The sequence below is a fragment of the Schistocerca cancellata genome, chromosome 6 (genome assembly GCF_023864275.1).
Source record: "Schistocerca cancellata isolate TAMUIC-IGC-003103 chromosome 6, iqSchCanc2.1, whole genome shotgun sequence".
In the NCBI taxonomy this organism is placed as follows: domain Eukaryota; kingdom Metazoa; phylum Arthropoda; class Insecta; order Orthoptera; family Acrididae; genus Schistocerca; species Schistocerca cancellata.
In genome coordinates this window covers 273,536,327-273,559,221 of record NC_064631.1, presented here as the reverse complement: position 1 = coordinate 273,559,221, position 22,895 = coordinate 273,536,327, and the positions used below count along the sequence as shown (strand labels likewise).

At 38.0% G+C, this 22,895-nt stretch overlaps 1 protein-coding gene across 4 annotated transcripts in view; it reads right to left on the bottom strand.

Annotated features, from left to right (window-relative positions):
* The window catches only part of LOC126190762 (poly(A) polymerase type 3), a 175,000-nt gene that overhangs the window by 41,049 nt on the left and 111,056 nt on the right, over nucleotides 1–22,895 (bottom strand). For all 4 annotated transcript variants that reach the window (XM_049931280.1, XM_049931282.1, XM_049931279.1 and 1 more), the window contains 2 exons: nucleotides 13,781–13,948; nucleotides 8,147–8,281 (listed from right to left, as the gene is read on the bottom strand). In XM_049931280.1, coding sequence (XP_049787237.1) covers nucleotides 8,147–8,281; nucleotides 13,781–13,948 — 303 coding nt within the window. The remainder of the gene's footprint in view (nucleotides 1–8,146; nucleotides 8,282–13,780; nucleotides 13,949–22,895) is intronic.

The following is a 22,895-nucleotide window of genomic DNA, read 5'->3' as shown; positions in this document are numbered from 1 at the left end:
GTGCTATGACGATGTTTCAGTGAAAACGAAATGTAGACTAACACGAGGAGATTAATGCAGATACATTCAAAGACTGATTTGTTACTCGTTTGCAACCAAATGTCTGTTATGATAGTGTTTTTGTAATGGAAAATGCGCCTCACCATTCTGTACAATTAAATAAGGCACCATTGGCTGCTGCAAGGAGAGCTAGTTGAAAGAGAGTAAAACAAGCTTTGAACACAATATGCAGAAAGCGGAACTTCCGGAATTAGTGAAACAATACAAGCCATAGAAGACGCATTATGTGACTGATACATTAGCAGAGAACCACGGTCCCAAAGTTATACATCTTCCACTGCCATTACAACGCAATTGAACTCATCTGGGCTCAAATAAAAGCAGATTATACGGAGCGAAACAAAACCTTAACACTGCGAGACACAAAGAGGCTGGTAAATGAAGCTGTCACCTGAATAACACCAGGAAATTGGAAGAATACTGCGATCCAAGTGCGGAAAGAGATTACAAGATCAAACATAGAAGAAGGTGTAAGAGAAGAATCCGTTCATAATATTGTAATTTCTTTATCAGACGATGAGGACAGCAGCAGCAAAGATACCGAAGACTTTGTGGTTGTGACGAGATATGACGAATCAGATGATGATGATCTTAGATTTTCTATTCTCCCGCATGAAAAATTATTCGATATTTTACACATAAAATTTTTGTAATTTGCTTCACCTTGTTAATGTTGAAAATCATTTTTTTAAATGATGTTATCGTCGTTGGACAGTATCAATTTTTATTTCATTGTTATACAGTCCAGAGTACGGCCACAGGCCATTTTCAAGTACAGTAACTTACTTATATGTCAAAAGATATCAGACTGGTATGAAATACAGCAAAATCTGAACCGTACAACAACAAAATAAAAATTGTTGCAGTCAAATGCCTGCAACATCATTAAAGAAAATATTTGTGTGTGTGTGTGTGTGTGTGTGTGTGTGTGTGTGTGTGTGTGTGTGTGTGTGGTGACAAACAAACACTGGTAGCACTTGTGAAAAAAATATGCCATCAAGAAACACATCAGTCAGTACATTGCTGTCCCTACGCTGCCTGTCTGTGTCGAATACTGGCAACTGTGCTGCCAGCTGTCAGAGTATAAAAAAAGTGTGTATTTGAATGGACTGCTGTGTCTAAATTTCAAAACGATCAGTGAAAAACATTTGGACATTCACAATTTTGTACGAAACAACATTGTCGCTTTTATTGATTTCACCTGTAATTATTACATACATTATATGTGGCACCCTAGCAGCTTCATAAAACTGCATGCATTTAAGTGTAACACTGTGTTAAAATTTCATAGCAGTCTGTGAAGAACTAATGGAGATTTATGATACTAGGCACACAATCATTTACATTTGTATAGATTTAAATGTTCATTTGTACAAAATCATAAATCTCTTAAAATTCTTCACTGAAAGCTTTGAAATTTTGAAACAACATTGCATTCGAATATATGCAGTTTCATATACTCGCTGAAGTGCCGTATGGTATACATAATATATAAAGGGGATACGTTTAGCAAAAATTTTATGTTCTTTGTTGAAGAGGTTAAATCTTTGGAACCGCGCATGCACGAGCGCACACGCACACACACACACACCATATGGCGTCCCAGTATATATATATATATAAAAACACCCTCACTTATTCAAATGCAACGTTGTGTCAAAATCTCAAATCAATCAATGACGAACTTTCAGAGACATACGACTTTGAACAAACAAACACTAACATTTTTATTTATATAGGTGGTGAGTTTTATTGAAGGATGATGCACATCTTTAATATAGGACTACCACTGCAGTGACTTCACGAGAAGAAATACCTGCTTCCATGCAGCAACAAAAGTCCCATGGATAGCTGCCCTGCCTTGGAGATGCGCTGAGTTCCAAAACGTAGGGAGAAACAATAGAATCTTGTTAAGAACAGAGCAGTTAAAATAATCTTTGTTATTCTTTCTGATTCTGAGCTGGGACATGACACTGAACCAAGACAGTGTAAATGTAAACTAAACTAGTTAATGTATGTTTTGTGAAGAGAACACAAATGTAGTTAATGCTATTGAAATCTCTTGAGTTATCTGGAAAAGATTTAGAAATGTGGTGTAACAATTCTTAACTGCAATGCAAGAGAAGACAGATCAGAAGTTGAATGTAAAAAGGTAGACTGATCAAGAATAAAAGGTAAAGAAGGGCAAAATCATGTTAAACATTACACCTCATTTGTGACATTCCAGTGAAGGGGACAGATGAAATTTATTGTTGGATGTGAATTAAAAACTGGAACTTAACAAGAGACTACACATAAACCACAAAAGAAGATTAAACTGATGAACATTAAAGAAAAACTGATAAGGAAGATCAGTGGAGTTAAGTATATGAGAGGAAAAACCTGTTATCCATGAAAAATTATTATGAAAATGTGGTGTAGCCCTTAGCAACCGAAAAAATGACTGATCCATACATGCTAATCCAAGTGTCACAAACCAGTGATCAAGAAGGAACTTGGTGCTGATGATATGCAATCAGTGGTCACAGCATTGCGCCACATAAATAAGTACTGCTACTGTAACTTAATGTCAAGGTTTGCTAGCTACTATTGAACAGATGGACATTTAGAGGGCGTATAATCGGGGTGGTTTAATTTTTCTATTTGCAAGGTAGGGATGACAGTATCTAAAGAGGAGAGACGGAGATGGGGGAGAGGGGACTGGGGGGGGGGGGGGGGGGGGGAAGAGATGGGGTGGAGAGAGGGGAATGGGAAATGGGGAGGGGGGGAGGGAGAGGGGGGGTAGTTGTACCAAGGAAACTGATAAGATACTGCGAAAAGTGAGAGAGCAGAGACAATTAAAATGAAACAAAAAGAAACTGAATATGACATGCATAAGGTCCAGATATTAATTCAGTATTATTTAAATAATTTGTATGGTTTGGTTCAATAAATTTTTACTAACAATTTCCAATTTTGCGCGTCTGTTATCTATTTATCTGTTAAATTTTTTTATTGCTGTTGCAAGAGGAAGGGATCAATGATTCAGGAGATTTCATTTATGAAGTTTTGAAACTTATTGACGTTTCCTGATAAATAAAGAGGCAGTGATAGTGACAACAACTTTGGCTTTTGTAATATGGCAAAAGAAGTGTTAACTACTGTCTCTCTTACTGGAAGCAATTAACATTTTCACTTGTTGCTTCTCCAGTAACTGAAATACATGCTGAATCCATAACACCTTTCTAGCTGATGTACTACCTATCTTCCTCTTTTCATTTCTATAAGCTGGGTAATCTTTGTAAGTTTTATTACTTAAATGAGACTGTCATGATGTAGGATGTTTGTGAATAGAAGGACAAGTAGAATTCAGATAAGTCCCACATCCACCTTGATGTAAATACAAAATCAAGGCAAAGTCGCTTTTGGGTAAAGAAATGCATCAGTAATTAACTGCCAACAATAACAAGTTTTTGCAAATGTCTCAAACAAAGGAACCACTAACTAATCTATGTCTACATTTTTCAGATCTACTCCAAAGAAGATATTATTAATATTCAACAAGTATGCTAATAAGCTGAATAAAAATGGAATAATCTGTTACTAATTTTCATACAAATTTAAACTATATTAGTGATTAGCTCATACTGATGTAAATACTGTAATTTGTAAGAATATTACAAATCCTTTTTTAAAAAAAAACAAGGGCCAAAAGTGAATAGTAGAAAACGAAGGCATCCATAAGTGTTGGAAAACTGTGTGGCCATATTTCAATAATTACAAATTGCTTCGCACAGAAAATAAAATCACCACCATGAATACAGCAACATTTTCAAATGATAATGATGATGTATCTTCTTACAATTGTGAAGCCACAATTCAAAGTACTTAGTCAACAATCAATGCATGTGATGCAAGATGTCAAGGGTGTACTTGCGTCACAGAGCAGCACCAAAATGGCAAGGCTAAACACAAATGATGCAGTTACCTAATGCACAAGGCATAAAACTGTGATTCTATTGTTGGCAGCCCCATTCATTTGACTTCAACCCACACACTGTATGTGGATGGTCTCATATATCTTGCACATACACCATGTCACTGTGATATAGTGAAGTTTTGTGCGCCTCATGCTGATTTGCCTTTTCAACCTTCATCAAGTGCTGATGTCCTGAGTAATGCTCCAACATGACATTCTGAGCAGTCTTTTACATTGTTGACTGACACACAGTACATGCATTACTGAAATATGAAGTGCAAGTGTATTATTGTGTTGATACAACTAATGGACATTCCAAATATTAAAAACAGTGGAAAAAATACACTACCTACCATCATTCACCAATTTTTGATTGTGAATGTATGCAAAGATGAAAAATAATCTGTTGCACAGTGGCAAATAAGAAACTATTTTCCTAATAATTATTATGCTGCATTAAGTATCAACAGTGAGGTCAACAGAAATTACAGACTCAAATAATTTATAGACTGAAGTGCAAAACTTACGGACAGAAGTAACTTACACATAGCATGCCACTACCTAGTAACATAGTCTGACACTTGGGCCATAAGTAATTAATGCAATTATCAATCTAGAGATTGTTTCAAACACTACAGTGCTTTACTAGGCATCGTCCTGCTGGAGGTGATATTCTGTTGCTTCCTCCAACCTTTGAACTGACTTACCTAGCTACTTATAGGGGACCTACAGTTTAATATGGATTCTGAACAACGGTGTCACTCGACATTTTTCGCATAAACAGCCAGAGGCGAAAGATGTGATATGTGATGGATAAATATCCTTGGATTGATCATGTGTCTAACCAAGACTTTTTAATTTGTAGTCTGGCACTTACCACTGAGCCACACAGATAAAGTGAACTGTTACAGTAGAGAAGGTAACTGAAATAAAAATCCAATGAGATGAACAGAAATGGCATTTGCATTCAAAGACAATAATTACACTAAAGTCACTGTGATTTATGATGGTCCCTTGGACATCACAACAGATGGGACACAGATCCCAATAGGGTATATGGTCATTGCACTGCACACTTTGCAAACATGCTCTCATGTTGGCCACAAGATTTGTAAGGAGTTCTTGTGGTAGGATGTTCTATTTCTCCATAGCATGGTTCACAATTGCTAGATGGTCATTGGTGCATGTGGACACGCTGCAAGATGTCTCCCCAACGCATCCCACACGTGGTCGATGGTATTTAAATCGGGAGAACATGCATGCCCCTCCATTTGCTGAATATCCTCTCATTCCAAGAGCTCCTCCATCGTAACACCTAGACCACCAAATAGATGATGTTCAACAATGCTGGGCCCTCATACGGTGAGTGGTCGGAAAACATAATGCACCCAGGAACACTGGGGTACATGATTGTTTTGATGGTACAGGTGTTATGGTATTGGGAGGCATAAAGTTGTGAGGCATACTGACCTCCGAATCTTTGAACAAGGCACACTTTCAACATTACTGTGACTGTAATCCTTCCCCATATATGTCTTTTTATGGGTACATTCGGCCCCAAGTTCATTTTTATGGATGACAATGCGTGATCAAATTGAACTGCACAGGTGGAGCAGCTCTCGGAAAAAGAGGATATTCAGCTAGGGGACTGCTGACCCGCCCCGACTTAAATCGCATTGAGCACGTGTAAGATGCGTTGGGGAGACGTATCACGGAACGTCCACATGCACAAATGAGTGAGATGCATTGGAGAGATGTATTGCAGCACATCCAAATGCACAAATAACCACTAAGCAGTTTCAACTGCACTGATGGAGGAATGGAACATCCTATAACAAGATAACCTTACCAATCTCGTGGCCAGCATGGGTGGGTGTTGCAGAGCATGCACTGACATCCGTGGTGATCAAACTTTTTATGAAGAACCATGTCCTGCCTTTTGTAATGGCCACAGGATCATCATAAACCACAGCAGCTTCATTGTAATTTTTGTAATAAGAGTTTCATTTCTGTTTGCATATTTCTAAGTTATGTTATGTACTATACTGTAGCAGTTCTTTCACTGCATGGTCCAAGTGTCATCGAGCTATGTTACTTGGCAGTGACACAACATGCAAAAGCGACCTTTTTTCTTAAATTTTTCTCAGCTCTGTAGAACTAGACACGGCCACATGAATGCAAAATTTCTTGGTCAATTAATGTACAGGGTGATGCAACTAAAACAAGCCTTAGAAGTGTTTCTGGTGTTTTGTGGGAACATAATCTAACAGCAAACAGAACTGTAAAAATTGATACAAGCAGTTCAAAAGTTGTCTCAGCACATAAACCAGGGCACTAATTCTACTGAAATGGTAATGCCATATTAATCCTCTTCTACTCTAACCCTACCTTATACTTTCTTAAACTGTGGGTCATAAATCTGTAGTTTGCTTTAATGGTGTTGTGAAATTTTGTAAGTAGAATTGGACAATGATATAGACCATGAAGGCTGCAAGTTCAAATCGTTGATTAAGAATAACAAACTTATTTTTTGTTATGCTGTTTCTTACATAAACACCAACAACTGAAAATACAAGATGTCTGAAAAATGCTTGTACGGCATGACTTTTGAGAAATTCTTCCACATTAAAACATCATCTCTGTCACAAACTTTGTCTTGACTAATTAAAGAATGCTACTGACCAGCTGCAACAACTCATTCAAATCTTACAAAATATCCTCTTTACACAGTGCAGCACAGCTTCAATGTATTTGTAAAACATGGCATCACAAAACCACCAAAAGCTGCTGCAATGTGCATTTATTTATTAACAACCAGTTTCAGTCAAGTGATCATCTTGAAGTCACAGACACCATTACCTCAAATTAAAGGAAGGCCCCTTAATGCAAAGAGCATTAACAAACCCAAAGTAAAGAAGTTTTTGGTAGTTCTGTGATGCTTTTTTTTCAAATCTTACACCCAGTACGAACAACAATGATAAATCCTGAAACATTGTTGATACTAAAGACTTTTTTTTACCACTGAGCACAGCTTAACCAACTGTTGGATCCTCACACTATGCAACTTATTTTAGGTTGGACTTACAAACATTCAACAAGCCAGTTTAATTTTGGCCATCCCGCATTTGTTATACAACTTGCAAGTAATGTTCACTTCATTTGAACTTTTCAAGATTCACACCTTACATTCTACACAGGGGAAAATTTGTGCCTCACAGTGTGTACTTAGAACACTGTCACCTGGTCTGACCAGCACATTTTCCAATTTATAATAATGTACAAAACAACATTGATGAAACTTACACAAGAAGACTGAACACTTCATAAAGTAATTTTAACCCCAAGCAACCAATTCAGAATTGCTTCCTGCTTACTTTCATAAAAACTCTAGCACTATACTGTGCTAATACATTCTTCGAGTTACACTCTTCCATCACACTTAATATCTCTCTCTCTCTCTCCTGTGTGTGTGTGGGTGTGTGTGTGTGTGTGTGTGTGTGTGTGTGTGTGTGTGTGTGTGTGTGTGTGTTTAAAGAGTAAGTGCACTTTGTATTTTATTAAAGGAGCAGATATCAGTTTTGTGAATTCAATCTGTTGGTATGAGGTTTGTAGGAGATAGCCCAATCTCTCTTGGTTTGAGACACCTGGCTCTTAGAATTCAACTGTTCAACATTAAAACATTGTTTTATTATCACAACTTCCAGTCCCGTAGCTCAGTCTGGGGAAAAGCCAAAGTCATCTATGCAACTTATCTGCAACATGTACAACCACTAACATATGACAAAACTGCCAGGAACAACAAGTGAAACAAAATTTTTAAATTAATCATGTCAGCTTGTATAGCTGTATGAACAAGCAGTGGAAAATATAACTTTTTAGCTATGACACGAAATAACAATAATAAAAATCACTCTTCCATGACAGTGTTACAGAGCATTACATTAAACAATAATTATCTGCAGTTTTGATCAACTTTCCAAAATTCCAAATTCAACAGAGTTTCCTGATCACCAACCACCTGGACATAAAAACATGTTACACAGCTGTATGAAGTTGTATGACTAATCCAGAACAATTTCTAACAAATGTGACCCGTGAACCTATGAAAGTACTAGGTGTTATCTGTACCTCTCGGTTGATTGAGATGTCTTGAGAAACATCCTCTTCACTTCTCAACTCTTCTCCACTAAGGCCACGTTCATCCACAGAGTTGGAATCCTCACAACAGTGAACTACTATTGAACTGCTTGGGGATTCATCACCCTATGCACAGAAAAGAAGCAAACATGTACAGTCACCCAGTAATTTGAAATTATATAAATTATTATAAATTAAGAAAATAATTATATAAATTATATAGCACTTTATCTCTGTCACTTCCACAATGTGTAGTGACGAATGCCAGACTAATTTCCCCACGGTCCCTTCTTTTTTATGTACCATTCATTCACAGTTGGTATACATCTATATCTACATGACTACTCTGCAAATCACATCAGTTTGTCTGGTACAGGGTTCACAGACCCAATTTTATGCTATTTCTCAACCATTCCGCTCAAATAGCATACGAGTAAAATTAACACACAAATCTTTCTGTGCAAGCTCTGATTTATTTCATTGTGAAGCTAACTTCTCCCTATGTAGGTGGGTGATGCTCACAAACAATCTACTTTCACATTCAGAGGAGAAAATTAGTTATTTAAAATTTTTCCAAGAAATATTGTACACAGCCAATTTAACTTGTACAATGTATTCAAGTTTTTGTTCAGTAATTTATCAGCCACTTTCAAGCATAATATACTGGAGAACTAACCACAACTAAAAACACCCTTGTTTTAATGACTGCCACTCCAAATATCTTACCATATCTGTGACAAAGTCTCCCCTATAAAGAGCTACCTTCCTTTGAACTTTTTCTTCAAGTCCTCTGTCAATCTCATCTTGTACTGTACAGCACAGCAATACCCCACAAGAGGACAGAAAAGTAATGTGCAGACAGCCTTTTCAGTAGATTTGTGGCATATCCTACGTGTTCTGCCAATAAAAAGCAGTCTTCAGTTTGCCTACCCCACAACATTTTCCATAATTGTAATGTCTAGATATGTAGTTGACTGTACAATCTATAAATTTGTGGGATTTATGACTTAATCAAAAGTTTTTTAGTGCTAGTCAGGAGGACCTTACTTTTTTTTATTGTTTAGTTCAAACTGCCACATTTTGCACTATGCAGATAGCTTGACAAATCATTTTGCAAATTCTTTTTAATCTTCTGATAACTTCACTAGACTGTAAATTAAAGCAATTACAGCATCATCTGCAAACAATCAAAGAGGGCTTCTCAGATTGTCTCTTCAGTCATTGATGTAGGTCAAGCACAGCAGAGGGCCTGTAACATTTCCTTGGGCGGCGGGGGGGAGGGGGGGGGGGGGGGGCAGCACTTTTGCTTCACCAGATAACTTCCTAAAAATTACTATGAACTGTGATCTTCCTGACATGAAATCATAACTCCAGTCATACAATTGAGACAATATTTCATAGGCATCCAATTTAATTGGAAGCCGCTAGGGAGGAAGGGTATCAAAAGCCTTCTGAAAATCTAGAAATGTGGAATCAATTTGAGATCCCATTCGATAGCCTTCATTACTTCGTGTAAGTTAAGAGCTAGTTGTGTATCACAACAGCAATACTTTCTGAATTAGTGCTGGTTGTGCGTAAATAGTCAATTTTCTTCGAGGTACTTTGTAATGTTGGAATACAGTATATGTTCCAAAATCCTACTGCAAATTGACGTCAATGATATCTGTCTATAATTCAGTGGATTACTTCTATTTCCTTTTTTGCATATTGGTGAGACCCACGCAACTTTCCGGGTACAGATCTTCAATCAAGTGAGCGGTTGTGTATGATTGCTTAAAATGGAACTATTTCATCAACATACTTCGAAAAGAACCTGATTGGTAAGAATCTGAAAAATTCACATTTGCAATAAATGCAAATATATATGTGAATTCTGCCTCAAAACGCTAAAACACAAAATTTCATAATTACGCTATTTAATAGTGAATTGTACCAAGATGAACTATTTTATCACAGACAGTTTGAAACAGGTTAATTTTCAGCACACAAGTATCAAAAAGGTAACCAGATTTCAGTTATGGGTATTGCACAGCATCAGAGAAACTCCAGACAAGAAAGATAATATGAATAAAAACGTGTCCGGGAAGGGGGGATGGGATCGCGCAATGATACATAGGTGCGTTCAATGATCTGGTATCACATCAATTGTGGGCCGCTGAATGGTCTCTATAAGATCCATCTGGTGTAATGGAACAGAGGAGTCAGCCATGCGGTCCACCATCTTAGAATGAAGAAATGCATACCAAATGTTTGTCTGCTAGCTGAAGTTCAAAAGATAGTGTAATGCACTGCACTTTAAAGCAGCAGTTTTAGCTGATGAGAGTAACTGTGAATGTGTTAAGTATCAGTAGAAGTCAGACATGAACGACCTTGTTTACAACAATGCCAGTCTTAGCAAGCAACTGTGTGGTAGCTGTTATTGAACACTGTGTGTTGTATGTTGATCACTGTTTTCCTGACTTATTTTGAAATAACTGATGAGAATAATCCTGCTCCATCAATCAGTAATCAATATGACAGGTTCTGCTGTCACCGTCAGAAACCCTGCGAGAGGAAGGCGATTCTTGTTTCTCCTGCGTAACTCTACGCTAAAGCAGTCAAAATTTTTACGCTTGCAGTCAACTGTCGGAGTCTGCAATATGCACAATAGCAACCAGAAAACAAAATCTGGCAACATATTTCAACCAGGCCGAAAGTCTTCCCCTGACGTGAGAATAGAGTATTTACTGCTACATTTAAGTACAAAATCCATTCTATCTGTAGCATTATCAAGTACGGACTGGATGGCTAAGAAAGACCACATAAGGTTGAAATCAATGTTCTGCTGATTTTGTGGTTATTGAACTGTGTAGGAAAAAGAAAAATAATAACAAGGAACACCTTAAATCAGAGCAGCACTCTATTCGTTGACAGGAAAATGATGCTGCTTCTTAAAAAAACACTATTTTGTTGGAAGATGGGGAAAATGGGAATGACCATTCTGGAAAGAAAATATTCAAATTTTTGAAACAGCAAAAATTTCAGTCTAAAATCTCCCCAATAACCACTTTTTTTTAACAGTCAAACGTAAGCTGACAACCTCCTTCATTTGTGGGTCCAAAAGAAGTGAAATTCTCCACAAACATATCCTACATTTTCCGGTCCCTACTAATATGTACTACACAGTAATACAATTGGAGCCATAAGACTTGGCTTTCTAAAGTGACTTACGTAGCTTCGGTACACAAAATATCTACTACAAAATTACTGATGTTGGCAGCTGTTCTTAATTTGAATTTTGGACTATTTACTGCATCTTCTTTTGTGAATGAATTTCGGAAAACAGTATTTATTAACTCTGCTTTGGTGGCACTGCCAATGGTAGCATTACCATTGTTAATTGTTTATTTCTAATTTCTGCTACCAGTAACTTTTTCATTTTATGTTTAATGTAACATAATACAACATGTTTTGAACATGTTCTGTTGATCTTCAGGCATTTATACATACGTAAATACAGAGAAATGTTACTTCAAAATAAACAGTCTTAAACTAAATTAATCTAGAACTCTTTGTCCAATGTTTGTTACTGTAGCAACTGGTGTAGCATTTGGGGGGGAGGCAGTGGATGGCTAGAAATCGAAATCAGTGATGTCTTCTTCTGGTTTTCTTACTTGTGGTAGACTATGTATAATATCACAGCCTGTATAGGACTACAAATCTCTCAGTACCGAGAATATCAATACAAAACCTCGATAATCGATACAGACTCACATGCTACAGTCCGTCATCTTGTGTTGTGTGCATTACATTTACATGTATGTCAAAGCAATTTGTGCAGTGAATTACATTGGCCATCAGTGAGAAAATACAATGTGCAATAGTGTAATATTAATCAACAGCTTCGCCATTACACCAGTGAGTGATGCAAGTGAAGCAACAAGATGTTGAAATTTTAAGTGATCAACTGTCATATAAAAGCCTTTCACACTATTTTCATAACACATAACTGATGCAAATCTATCTGCATCCTATACAGGTTGTGATGTCATACATAGTCAACCACAAGGAAGAAAACCAGCAAAAGACATCACTGATTTCCATTTCTAGCCATCCACTGCCCCTGCCCCTGCCCCCCCCCCCCCCCCCCCCCCCCAAAAAAAAAATGCCACACCAGCCGCTCCAGTAACAAACAATGGACAAATAGTTCTAGATTAATCTAGTTTAAGACTGTTTGACTGTTTATTTTTAAGTAACATTTCTCTGTATGTACATATAAACGCCTGAAGATGAACAGAACATGTTCGAAACATGTTGTATTATGTTGGATTAAACATAAAATAAAAGTGACTGGTAGCAGAAATTAGAAATAAAAAATTATCCCACACAGTCACAGTTCACAAACATATTGTCTCTTGCCCTTGGGGTGTACCTTACGTACAACCAGAATCTCTCTGGGTTTTTTGCTAGATTTTGAGTTGGTTTTGTCGTGAAGACTACTACGAGCACCTTGCACTGAAATCTGCTTTTTTTTTTTTTTTAGTTTATGTAAACTGTCATCCATGTTGGAGATACTGTGTTCCTGTAAATGTGGTATGCTTTTATTGCCGAATTTGCAACTGTGCCCTGAACTGTTTTGCATACCATGGGGGACCTGTTCCATCTCACTAATTTACTTGATGAAAATCAAACAATGGAAAATCCAGGATGGAATGGTACAATATGAGAGAAGGAAAGTTCCACTAACCATATAGCAGAGATGCTAAGTTGCGATAGGCACAATAAAAAGATTCACACAATCATAGTTTTCGGCCATTAAGGCCTTTGTCAGCAGTAGACACACACACACACACACACACACACACACACACACACACACACACACACACGCATGCACAAGCGCAACTTGCACACACGTCTGCAGTCTCAGAGAGCTGTGAATGTGTGTCTACTGCTAATTTACTTGGTGTACTGTCATCACCACTATTCTTTGAAATAAAGCCATATTTGGTTGATGCTTGCACAGTTGGTATGGAAGACATGGTGACTGTCCCTTAGGATGGAATAAGTGAACTTTTATGTGCTTCTGAATTAATTAAATAGATATATTTTGCATTTATTTTTGGTGGCTTTCGATGTTGCTGTAATGTCTCGCTATAACGCCCTCGTAACCATTAATTCCTGTATTCGATGTGATACTCTCTGTTTGTTGCTAGAGGTATGGTACATTATTGCAACAATAAACGCTTTGTGTTGGCTCCTCAATTAATTGCTCAAAATAACTTTCAAAGAAAGCATTTAGTACAATTTCAGACTATGTTTCATGTTTACAATGACATTAAATGTGTATTTTTGCCAACATAACAAGGGCACATTAAAATTACCACAACCTATAACTGTATGAGCCCAGTACCTATTTGAAAGGCTGATTTTCAGTAATCTGCAGCTGAGTGCATAGCTGTTCTTTTGTGTATACACCACCACCACCACCACCACCACCACCACCACCACCACCACCTCGTCCTCCTCCCCCTACCCAACATAAATAATAAAATTCAGCCATATCATAGGCACAGCTGCCTCCATTTCTATCATCTTGAATCTAGAGAAAGCTTACAAAATTGAAAAGGCTTGCGGATAACTTACATGCGAAGAATTTTCATCTGTTGTCCTTGGTTTTTTGGGCAGTCCATCAAGTGACGAATCAGAAACACGTTTCTTGCCAGCTGTGTTACCACTACCATCAGCAGGCACAGAAACATTATTAGCACCATTCCTTTGCTGTGGTGGAGTGCTGCCTGGTGTGCCACTCGCCTGAAAAAGTAGTTTACAGGTTGTTATGGTGTAAATCTCATTTCTGGACAGACAACTGAAACAAAATATACAAATTTTGAATGAGGAACACATTCAACTTTTAGATCTAATCCATTAATGAAAAAATACACTGCTATCAGTAAATGTTACAGTACCTACAATCAATGCATCCATACATATTGTATAGGATAAGATACTCCAAGTTTCACTTTAATCTCAGAAAAGTAATTCTCCTGAGACACCTCTAGACAGACAGATAGCTTCTTTCTACATGAGATGGAACTAATGGTACAAGAGGCAAGATCACGAACTGTCTAACTGCTTCAATGGCAGTCCGCAGTTTGTTGGTAGAGACTGGCAGTGACATTTAGCTGAGTGTTCTAAAGGGAAGCTCATTTCATATTTGTTAACTGGTGAAATGAAAGCACTACCCACTGCAGATGATGATGAAATTGATGAAATGCATGATGAGATAAAAGAAATTATTCAGGTAGTGAAGGGAGACGAAAATTTAATAGTCATGGGTGACTGGAAATCGAGAGTAGGAAAAGGGAGAGAAGGAAAAATAGTAGGTGAATATGGATTGGGGGTAAGAAATGAAAGAGAAAGCCGTCTGGTAGAATTTTGCACGGAACATAACTTAATCATAGCTAACACTTGGTTCAAGAATCATAAAAGAAGGTTGTATACATGGAAGAATCCCGGAGATACTAGAAGGTATCAGATAGATAATATAATGGTAAGACAGAGATTTAGGAACCAGGCTTTAAATTGTGAGACATTTCCAGGGGCAGATGTGGACTCTGACCACAATCTATTGGTTATGAACTGTAGATTAAAACTGAAGAAACCGCAAAAAGGTGGGAATTTAAGGAGATGGGACCTAGATAAACTGACTAAACCAGAGGTTTTACAGAGAGTCAGGGAGAGCATAAAGGAACAATTGACAGGAATGGGGGAAAGAAATACAGTAGAAGAAGAATGGGTAGCTCTGAGGGATGAAGTAGTGAAGGCAGCAGAGGACCAAGTAGGTAAAAAGATGCGGGCTAGTAGAAATCCTTGGGTAACAGAAGAAATACTGAATTTAATTGATGAAAGAAGAAAACATAAAAATGCAGTAAATGAAGCAAGCAAAAAGGAATACAAACGTCTCAAAAATGAGATCGACAGTAAGTGCAAAATGTGTAAGCAGGGATGGCTAGAGGACAGATGTAAGGATGTAGCGGATTATATCACTAGGGGTAAGATAGATACTGCCTACAGGAAAATTAAAGAGGCCTTTGGAGAAAAGAGAGCCACTTGTATGAATACCAAGAGCTCAGATGGAAACCCAGTTCTAAGCAAAGAAGGGAAAGCAGAAAGGTGGAAGGAGTATATAGAGGGTTTATACAAGGGCGATGTACTTGAGGACAATACTGTGGAAATGGAAGAGGATGTAGATGAAGATGAAATGGGAGATACGATACTGCGTGAAGAGTTTGACAGAGCACTGAAAAGACCTGTGTTGAAACAAGGCCCCGGGAGTAGACAACATTCCATTAGAACTGCTGACGGCCTTGGGAGAGCCAGTCCTGACAAACCTCTACCATCTGGTGAGCAAGATGTATGAGACAGGCGAAATAGCATCAGTCTTCATGAAGAATATAATAATTCCAATCTCAAAGAAAGCAGGTGCTGACAGATGTGAAAATTACCGAACTATCAGTTTAATAAGTCACAGCTGCAAAATATTAATGCGAATTCTTTACAGACGAATGGAAAAACTGGTAGAAGCCGACCTCGGGGAAGATCAGTTTGGATTCCATAGAAATGGTTGAACACGTGAGGCAATACTGACCCTATGACGTATCTTAGAAAACAGATTAAGGAAAGGCAAACCTACGTTTCTAGCATTTGTAGACTTAGAGAAAGCTTTTGACAATGTTGACTGGAATACTCTTTTTCAAATTCTAAAGGTGGCAGGAGTAAAATGCAAGGAGCGAAAGGCTATTTACAATTTGTACAGAAACCATATAGCAGTTATAAGAGTCGAGGGGTATGAAAGGGAAGCAGTGGTTAGGAAGGGAGTGAGACAGGGTTGTAGCCTCTCCCCGACGTTATTCAATCTGTATATTGAACCAGCAGTACAGAAAACAAAAGAAAAATTTGGAGTAGGTATTAAAATCCATGGAGAAGAAATAAAAACTTCGAGGTTCGCCAATGACATTGTAATTCTGTCAGACACAGCGAAGGACTTGGAAGAGTAGTTGAAGGGAATGGACAGTGTCTTGAAAGGAGGATATAAGATGAACATCAACAAAATCAAAATGAGGATAATGGAATGTAGTCGAATTAGGTCGGGTAATGCTGAGGGAATTAGATTAGGAAATTAGACACTTATAGTAGTAGATGAGTTTTGCTATTTGGGGAGCAAAATAACTGATAATGGTCGAAGTAGAGAGGATATAAAATGTAGACTGGCAATGGCAAGGAAAGCGTTTCTGAAGAAGAGAAATTTGTTAACATCGAGTATAGATTTAAGTGTCAGGAAGTCTTTTCTGAAAGTATTTGTACGGAGTGTAGCCATGTATGGAAGTGAAACATGGACGATAAATAGTTTGGACAAGAAGAGAATAGAAGCTTTCGAAATGTGGTGCTACAGAAGAATGCTGAAGATTAGATGGGTACATCACATAAATAATGAGGAGGTATTGAATAGAATTGAGGAGAGGAATTTGTGGCACAACTTAACAAAAAGAAGAGACCAAGATGATGATGTTTGGTTTTGTGGGGCGCTCAACTGTGTGGTTATCAGCACCCGTACGATTTCCCAACCTTTGCTCAGTCCAATTTCGCCACTTTCCTGGATGATGATGAAATGATGAGGACAACACAAACACCCAGTCATCTCGAGGCAGGTGAAAATCCCTGACCCCGCCGGGAATCGAACCCGGGACCCCGTGCTCGGGAAGCGAGAACGCTACCGCGAGACCACGAGCGGCGGACAAGAAGGGACCGGTTGGTAGGACATGTTCTGAGACACTGAAGGGATCACCAGTTTAATATTGGAGGGCAGCGTGGAGGGTAAAAATTGTAGGGGGAGACCAAGAGGTGAATACACTAAGCAGATTCAGAAGGATGTAGCTTGCAGTAAGTACTGAGAGATGAAGAAGCTTGCACAGGATAGAGTAGCATGGAGAGCTGCATCAAACCAGTCTCAGGACTGAAGACCACAATAACAACAACCCACTTTTCATGGAAGACCTCTTACAGAGCATTATAGGAGGTCCCAGCACTATCCTTTAGCAATACTGCCACCCATTATGGCCAAGTGGCAGTCCTCCCTATTCTTTCCAGCTGCAAGATTCCAAGGTGCTATTCTGTATATTAGATATGCAAAACCGGCTAGACAGTTTCCACATTCCCATGACTACTGGCAGTACATCCTGCACCCAGGGCAATTAAGAGAAATGAACTAACTGCATTCAAATAAAGTGCATCAACTGTTATGCCAGGGCTTGAACAGTCCAATTATTGCAGTACAACTATATGTGGCATGATGGTATCGACATAAATCATTTAGGGATCCCAATATAAAGTTTCACGTTTGAAATGTTACTGCCATTACAGCTTCAATTTTTGCTAACATCATGTGCATGTTTAATCCTGTAAACATATGCAAACAGCTCTACCTATTGATAATTGTCTGTTCTTCACACATCATCATCGTTTGAATTTCTGAGCTCTATAGATTGGCAATTTGAATCAAACAATCCTTTTTGGAAGGAAAAATTGAGCATAAAATTTTAACTTCAAGAGCAACTTCAGTTTATGGAATTTGGCCACAGACTTTTTGAAATGCGAAAGACTAGAGGAAACTGACAAAGTTTGATAGTAGTTGCTATGTTCTAGCAACTACACCAGTTAGTACGTATGGTCTACATGGCAGACAGAGACCAAAACTCCACATACACACGTGGGCAAACGTAAATGCTCTCTCTCTCTCTCTCTCTCTCACACACACACACACACACACACACACACACACACACACACGAGGGGGGGGGGGGGGGGGAAGACTGATTTAATGTATACTTCTATGGATTACACAGGGTGATAAATCAAAAGCTGGAGGACAACTCTAAAGACCATATAAACAATTCAGTCAGTTACAAAAAAAACAATGGTCCCCATATGCCAGGTTTCTACTGACTTTTGATCGTACTATAAAAACAAATCTGAAACGTCAAAAACAGACCAATATAGTGATGCACAGTCTTCTTCTATTCACTTTGTTCACAGTTTGAATGAAGACAATTTTTATCGGCCATTTACACGGATCTTCAAAAAGAATCTTCAATTTTGATTACATTGTTAGTTTCAGACATGTTACTTGTTTGATGTTTTAAAGTTGTTCACCTTTCTCGTGTATTTTTTGTAGAATTTTCTCTTCCTCGATATCTATCATGGAGGCCCAATGAATGTACATATGTCCTATTTAATAATTTTTCCATTCTTCATAATATTCTTCCTATGACATTGAGCACTTTTTTGTTCATTTTCAGTCTGTCTACAAGTCAGTTAGGATTCTTCTCTAACACTATGCTTCAAAAGCCTGCCAATCATTTCTTCTTACCCCACACCCACATACAATCTCTACAAACTTGAGTCATAGAGGACAACACACTAATCAAAGGCTTTTTACACACGTAGTTGTCATGTAAACATAATTAATATGACCAGATGTGTCTGAAGTTTCATAATGGCTATTTGTCACTGTGATGCAAATTAGTCTTTATCAACATTCCAAAAATTTTTGATTAATACTATTCTCACTTGTATCATTCAGTTTTCACTGTCTGTCAAAATTACGCTGTAATCGGAACTCAAAGAGCTCCCCTCTGCAAGACATTTAATTTTATTCATTTCCATTACAACAATATACAGTCTCTCCACTTCCTTAACAACGATATTCCAGATTTCTGCAAAATTTTAGTGATCTAAACCTTCCAGTCTCAATTTTGTCCCTCTCTATGGACTGCAAGATAAAAGTTGTCTAACTTCAGGACCTTCCCTTCTGGAATATTTTGCTGTCTGATTATATAAGCAAGTCTAAGAAACTTCCTTCTCACAGAGCTACAGTCATTTGAATAATTTCTGTTTGTGGCTGAGGCCTTCACACCATCATTGCAGCACTGTTCTTTTTGTACTTACCCAGATGCTATCCCAGTACTGGTAAATACTTAGTGGTGATACTTTGTCACACAAGTCTCTGAAGAGATTTTAGAGTCATATTTTCTGATATGTTGTATTTATTGAAGTAAGTTCTTGTAACAATTTGTCCTCATATAGTAGTGTCTCCTTATTTTTTGTTTTAGTTTTTTTTCTTCCTACAATGAAATACTCTTCCTTGCTAAATGTCTCTTATTGCATTTTGAAAAATTCACCACATAACATCACTCTATGGTCATTTTACCCTATGTAGAAATTCATAGAAAAAATAGTTTTCTCCTTGTGTTATGATTTCTTCCCTGAGGATTCTTCTTCTTCTTCTTCTTGATGGCATATATAGGGCACAATGAATGAATCAACCAACCTTCTGACTAATGACTGTCCTATTATAAGAGAATGAATGTGGAAGAGACTTTTACACGGAAAAGTTTTTGTGAGAGAGAGAGAAAAAAACTATTCTGATGCCCTGAATGTAAATCTTCTACTATATGACCCAACACAGGATACATAATGGAGAAATTAACTGCCTGCAGACTCAATTTCTATCCCAATCGTCCCAATTTTATCAATCTGGATCATGTTCAATACACACATATCAAAAAATATCATGACCCTAAAATCTCTTCAAAGACAAGTTTCAGAATTTTGAAAGCAGCTTTTCATGTTATCTACAGTCCTAAAGTCCTGCAGAGTCCCTTTCAATCAATGACCTTACAACACACTTGTTACAAATTGCATACTTTAACGTTAAACACAGGCGCGGCTCGTAATTAAAGGCTCTGAGGCGGAGCCACCCGAAAATATATGTTAAAGTAAATTTCGCTAGAATGTATTACATAATTTAAATTATCAGGATGAATTTCGCATATTTCCCATTCCGATTAAAATAACGACGGTCAACGTTTTTGGAACTGTTTGTTTCGATAGATGTTTTCCGAACGGTTAGTAGTGTTTGGGCTGCACCTTGGAACATCTGTAAGCTGCATGTAGTAGCGGTTTGGGGGCGTGGCTTCTACGTAGTACTGCTCTTTATGGGTGACCCGAAGGCTCAGAGCTTACAGCCTAAGGGTGTCATACCAACCACCACACGTTTTTCACGTTCCACTATCTATGTAATAAAGGAACGTAGAGTGGCCGAAACTTCGCTATCCAATCTCTGTCTCTGCACACTCTACTACGCTTCGATGCGTCATTAATCGACGTTTATTATTACTGTTTTGATAATGTTTTACATAGTTGTTTTGTTTCTGCCATTGCCTATTTTATCCACATTTAGAATAAGTTTGCAAATATCCCGCCAGAGTGCAGTAGACTACAGTAACATAACAGTACTGCCATCTAGCGAGAGCTTCATAAGTGATGGGAGGACAAAGTGCGCGAAATTTGTGCCGTTACTTTACTTTCCTTGTTTGCTGAAGCTGACTGCTTTTGTTGATACCGTGTGATATTAGCAAGTTTCTTTTTCGGAGTGTATTTTGCAAGATTTTAGTGAGTTTTACTTGCTTGTGAATATCTGCAACATACCGCGAGTGTGAAACCAGCGCAATGTGAATTCAGTGTGCAATTTAATAGGTAAAAACTTGGAACATAGCCATAGGATGAAAGTGAAAGAACTAGGTGCACCCAGACCCGATCTAAATATCAATCAAGAACAGAAACAGTGCAAATCTAGGCAAGAATACAAACGCAGTTTTAATAGAGCAATGTACGATGCAGCTGAGTGGCTGTGTGGTTGTGAAGTGAAAAATACGTTTTTCTGTTTCACCTGTCTTCTTACAAATAGTACTGGTAGTGCCTGGACTGAAACTGGTATCACTGATTTAAAGAATTTTCACGCAAAGCTGAAAAAACATAATTCCAGAGAAAAACATTTAAATGGTTTCATTAAGTTTTCAATGCTAGGGAAAGTGGGCATTATGTGCCAATTAGACAGTGCTTACCGCCATAATATAAAGATATATAATGAAAATGTATCAAAAAAAATCGGTATATTCTGGGTAAACTGATAGACTGTATTAAATTTTGCGGCAAATTCGAGCTTGCCTTAAGGGGCCACGACGAAACAGAAGATTCCAAAAACCCAGGAATTTTTCGAGGATTAGTCAGTATTATGGCAGAACTGGACTGCGTCTTGAAGCAAAACATTGAGAAATCAGAAAACCATGTTTTCTTAGGCCTATCGAAGACAATTCAAAATGAACTCCTGGAATCAATTTATGAGGTATCTCATCAGGAGTGAACTGTCGAAGGCAAACTTTCTCGCAATAGAAGTTGATGAAACTAATGACTGTGCAAATTTGTCACGACTGGTCCTAATAATTCCCTATGAGCTACTGGGACAAATAAATGAAAGATTTACTTCCTTTGTACGCCCAAAAAGTCACAGTGCAGACGATGTAACTGCAGCTGTTCTCTGCGAGCTAGAGAAAATGAATGTACATGGAAAACTGATAGCTCAGTGTTACGATGGTGCTCCTGTTATGAGTGGCCATATAAGTTGAATTCAAACTAGAATTAGAGAAATGTACAGGAATGCTCACTTTATTCACTGTTATGCCCAGCAGTTAAATATAATTGTTGAATGTTGTGTGACGGGCAATAAACAAGTGCGAATCTTCTTTAGCAACTTGGAAGGAATTTCCACCTTTTTTCCCCGGTCTTCGAACCGCACAGCCATTCTTGAAGAAGTGAAGAAGCATATTCCTACCTGTCCTCAGTCCATCAGATGGAATTTTAAATCACGGAGTGTAACCACTGTGTACAATACCAAAAGGAAATTGAGTGCCTAGAAAAAATTATTGATGATGATGCCAGTGATTACAAGATAATAAACAAGGCCACGGGACTGAAGGGTTTCCTGCAAGACGAAGATTTCCTCTTCTGGATAATTTTTTTTTAATAGTCATGCCTCATTGTGACATTCTTTTTAATCAACTGCAGCAGAGGAATACTGATGCAGTGAAAACTGTTGAATATGTATCGCACTTTGCAGACTCTGTCCAGCAAATTAGGGCCTCACTTGAAACTGACGATCACTGGGAACAGGTAGAACCAACTGCAAAACGGGGATGTTTCACAGAATCAAGAATAGTGTGTGCACAAAACATTTGCGACCTCATCACAGCTCAGATCAGAGAACGATTCAGTTTCAATGATCACTTATCGATTGCACAGCTGTTTGATCCATCGTTGTTTGCAAAACATCAAACTATTTTTCCAGAAAAAGAGCTTAAAATAGCTGTTAATTTGTTCAATTTACAGTCTTCAGATCTACGTCATGAGCTGAACGTGTTGTACAGCCGAAAAGATTTTATGAAGGCGTCAGGTGCTTTGACCTTGTTGAACTTTCTTTACGATAACAATCTGACTAAAGCTTTTCCTGAAAGTGTAAAACTTCTGCAAATAATAGTAACCTTCCCTATGACGACCGGAGAGGCAGAACGCTGCTTCTCTACGTTAAAGCGAGTGATAACATTCATGCACAACACTATGAATGAGGACAGATTTTGTGCACTTGCAATGTGTTCCTAGGAAAAGAATTACTGAATCTGCCAAATTTCAATGAGATGGTCATAGACCATTTTGCTGCGCAGAAGGGGAGACGAGCTGACTTAGTCTATAAACAAATGAATTGAGGTAAGCAAAAGTGCATTCATAATTGATAAGAAGTCCTACTTAGCCTATTAAGCGAAGTGAGTAAAAAAGGGTAGTGTCATGTTTAGCCAGTCATAAACGT